This window comes from Engystomops pustulosus, chromosome 3 (assembly GCF_040894005.1).
Source record: "Engystomops pustulosus chromosome 3, aEngPut4.maternal, whole genome shotgun sequence".
Classification (NCBI taxonomy): Eukaryota; Metazoa; Chordata; class Amphibia; order Anura; family Leptodactylidae; genus Engystomops; species Engystomops pustulosus.
In genome coordinates, this window is record NC_092413.1 from 208604171 (window position 1) to 208606581 (window position 2411).

A 2411-nucleotide genomic window follows, 5' to 3' on the forward strand; every position below is an offset into this window, starting at 1 on the left:
TGGATAACAACTTTGTTATAATGTAAAACTGTTTAGAATAAAATATAGTTTTAGCCTGTTCTTGGTTATAATTATGGAAAAATCGAATAACCAATAATAAGTCCAACATAATGAATTATTTTGGGGTGGTCACCCAGTCCTTTCACATTATACTGTGAATACCTAAAGTATGATGGATTGTGATGATATATTGACATGAAGACCTATTGAACATTATATTTTCTTTCTTGTAGACTATTTGCTCAAGATCAAGCCTCACCAATCCTTAAGCCAAAATGGAACCAGTCTTCCAAACTGTAGAGGTCGAGGAGATTACCGAATGCTACAGGATTGTCAAAAGGCTTGGTCAGGGGGCTTATGGACAAGTCCTACTTGCACAAGACAAACTTACAGGTATGTGACAAAGGCCATAAAGCTGGATATGTAGAATAATACAAACTAGATTAAAAATTGTAAAGTGTTACATAATTTTGAGCAATATAAATATTATTATTCTGCTCATATTGGTGGATTCGACTAATGATGTAATCTACAGAGGGATTTCGGACTCTCCGTTCCTTATCCCCGATTTGATGTAATCTCTGGTAGGATCTGCCTCATTTTGTTACATATGTATTTCTTTTTTTTGAGTGAGAACAGTGAATGTCGCTCTTCTCTCTCCTGTGACCACTAACTGGTTAGCGTAGAGGATATTTCCTGCCGAGCTAGGAGTTTACACAAGGAGACCTGAGCTTCACTGTAGGCAAAAGGAGCCAGAACAGAAGGAAATCCTATAGAAAATGATCACATTTCTGTCAAGCAAATGTCCATATGACACACACCTTTTTTATCAATTATGTGCTCACTTTACTCCACCCATCATGCAAGTGTTATGAATGGGGAAGGTGGAGGTGACTTATCAGCTGTGAGAGTTGGGGCTGTTGTAATCAACTAATCCATTACCTGTATAGTTATTAGAATATTATTTTATCAAGAGAGATCTAGGAGGTAACATCTAATTGTCTTCTTTTCTTTAGGAAAACCATTTGCACTGAAGTTGGTGAGAAAGGACCGGACCAAGTTGAAATCTTTTCTAATGGAACTGTCCCTATCAATCTCTCTCTCGGAGCACCCTGGATTTATTACAACCTACCCAATATTTACTCACACCATGGACTACTATGCGATGACTCAGGAGCTGGCAACAGCGGGAACACTGCATCACCTCATTCAAGCTGAGGTAAGAAATGCCTTCTTCATATCGTAACATACACCTTATTATCCTATTAACCAACCCAACATCTTCTCCTCAGACTGATGTATATGACCATGTATAATCTATATATGTGTGTAACTTATGATGCTCATCTTATTTTTGCAGGTTGGACTTTCAGAAGAAATGGTAAAAAGATGTGCAGTCCAAATCTCCAGCGCTCTGGACTACATGCACCAGAAAGGGTTGGTGCACAGGGATCTGAAGCCGGACAATGTCCTCCTCATGGACAGAGATTGCCATCATATCGTGCTTGGTGACTTTGGCTTAACTCAGCCTGTAGGTAGCATTGTAATCTCAATGTCGCACATTATCCCGTATATGTCTCCAGAGTTGTGCGACATCTCGGACGAGGAATATTTAATTTTACACCCTAGTGTAGATACCTGGGCTTTTGGGGTACTACTATTTGTCACCCTTACTGGATATTTTCCTTGGAGACGCGCCTTCAGTGATGACATCATGTACCTGGACTATGTATACTGGCTGGACAATCTGAGCTATATTCCCCCACCAGCTCGTTGGGAACAATTTTCCCCTGCAGCTAACACGATGTTGAGCAATCTTCTTGTTCCGGACCAATCTTGTAGACACTCAGTTCTTTCAGTCTTAAATTACATTAATTTTCCCTGGAAAACTGAAGTTAATGGAGGCAACCCATGGGAGGCTGAAAGTCCAGTGGACTGTGACAGTGACAGTCAACCTATTGAACTAGAAGGTACCACATCAAACCATGGAATGGAAGCGGATAATCCAGTTCTAATTATCACAGAGGAAGATGCTATGCTGACTCTTGGATTGGAAGTGGAAATTTCTTAGGACTTCATTGTGGGACCCTAAAAGGTTCTGGCGATTCTTGATCAGTCGACCAACATTGGGAACTCAAAAAACGTGAGTATTACATTTATCTAATAAGATATTTTTGAAAATGTTGGTTAGCTGTTTATTTTGAGTTTGGTTTCTATCCTTGGGAAGTAAAGGTGAAGGGTGCATCTTCAGTGTTTAGCTCTATAATGGTACAACAAGGCAAGGTTTAGGCCATAATGCATATTCTAGACTAAATAAGATTTTCTCACTTTTAGGAAAGTTTTTTTTTTTTTATAATATCTGGAGAATTGCTTAAATCATCTAACCAGTAATGTGAAAGAGTATTGTAGAT

At 39.0% G+C, this 2411-nt stretch overlaps 1 protein-coding gene across 1 annotated transcript; it reads left to right on the forward strand.

Moving 5' to 3' along the window:
- The first annotated feature begins 275 nt into the window (after positions 1 to 275).
- Positions 276 to 2071, forward strand: LOC140122920 (serine/threonine-protein kinase SBK1-like). Its single transcript, XM_072144163.1, has 3 exons — positions 276 to 393; positions 1017 to 1219; positions 1361 to 2071. The coding sequence occupies exons 1-3, from the start codon at positions 276 to 278 to the stop codon at positions 2069 to 2071; spliced, it is 1032 nt and encodes a 343-aa protein (XP_072000264.1).
- Positions 2072 to 2411: the final 340 nt, after the last annotated feature.

What these genes read in the sequence shown, in the direction of transcription:
- LOC140122920 (XM_072144163.1), top strand. Translation starts at nt 276, where the DNA reads ATGGAACCAGTCTTCCAAACTGTAGAGGTCGAGGAGATTACCGAATGC. An exon ending in TGCACAAGACAAACTTACAG is followed by an intron (nt 394 to 1,016) that starts GTATGTGACAAA and finishes TCTTTTCTTTAG; the next exon opens with GAAAACCATTTGCACTGAAG. An exon ending in ATCACCTCATTCAAGCTGAG is followed by an intron (nt 1,220 to 1,360) that starts GTAAGAAATGCC and finishes TTATTTTTGCAG; the next exon opens with GTTGGACTTTCAGAAGAAAT.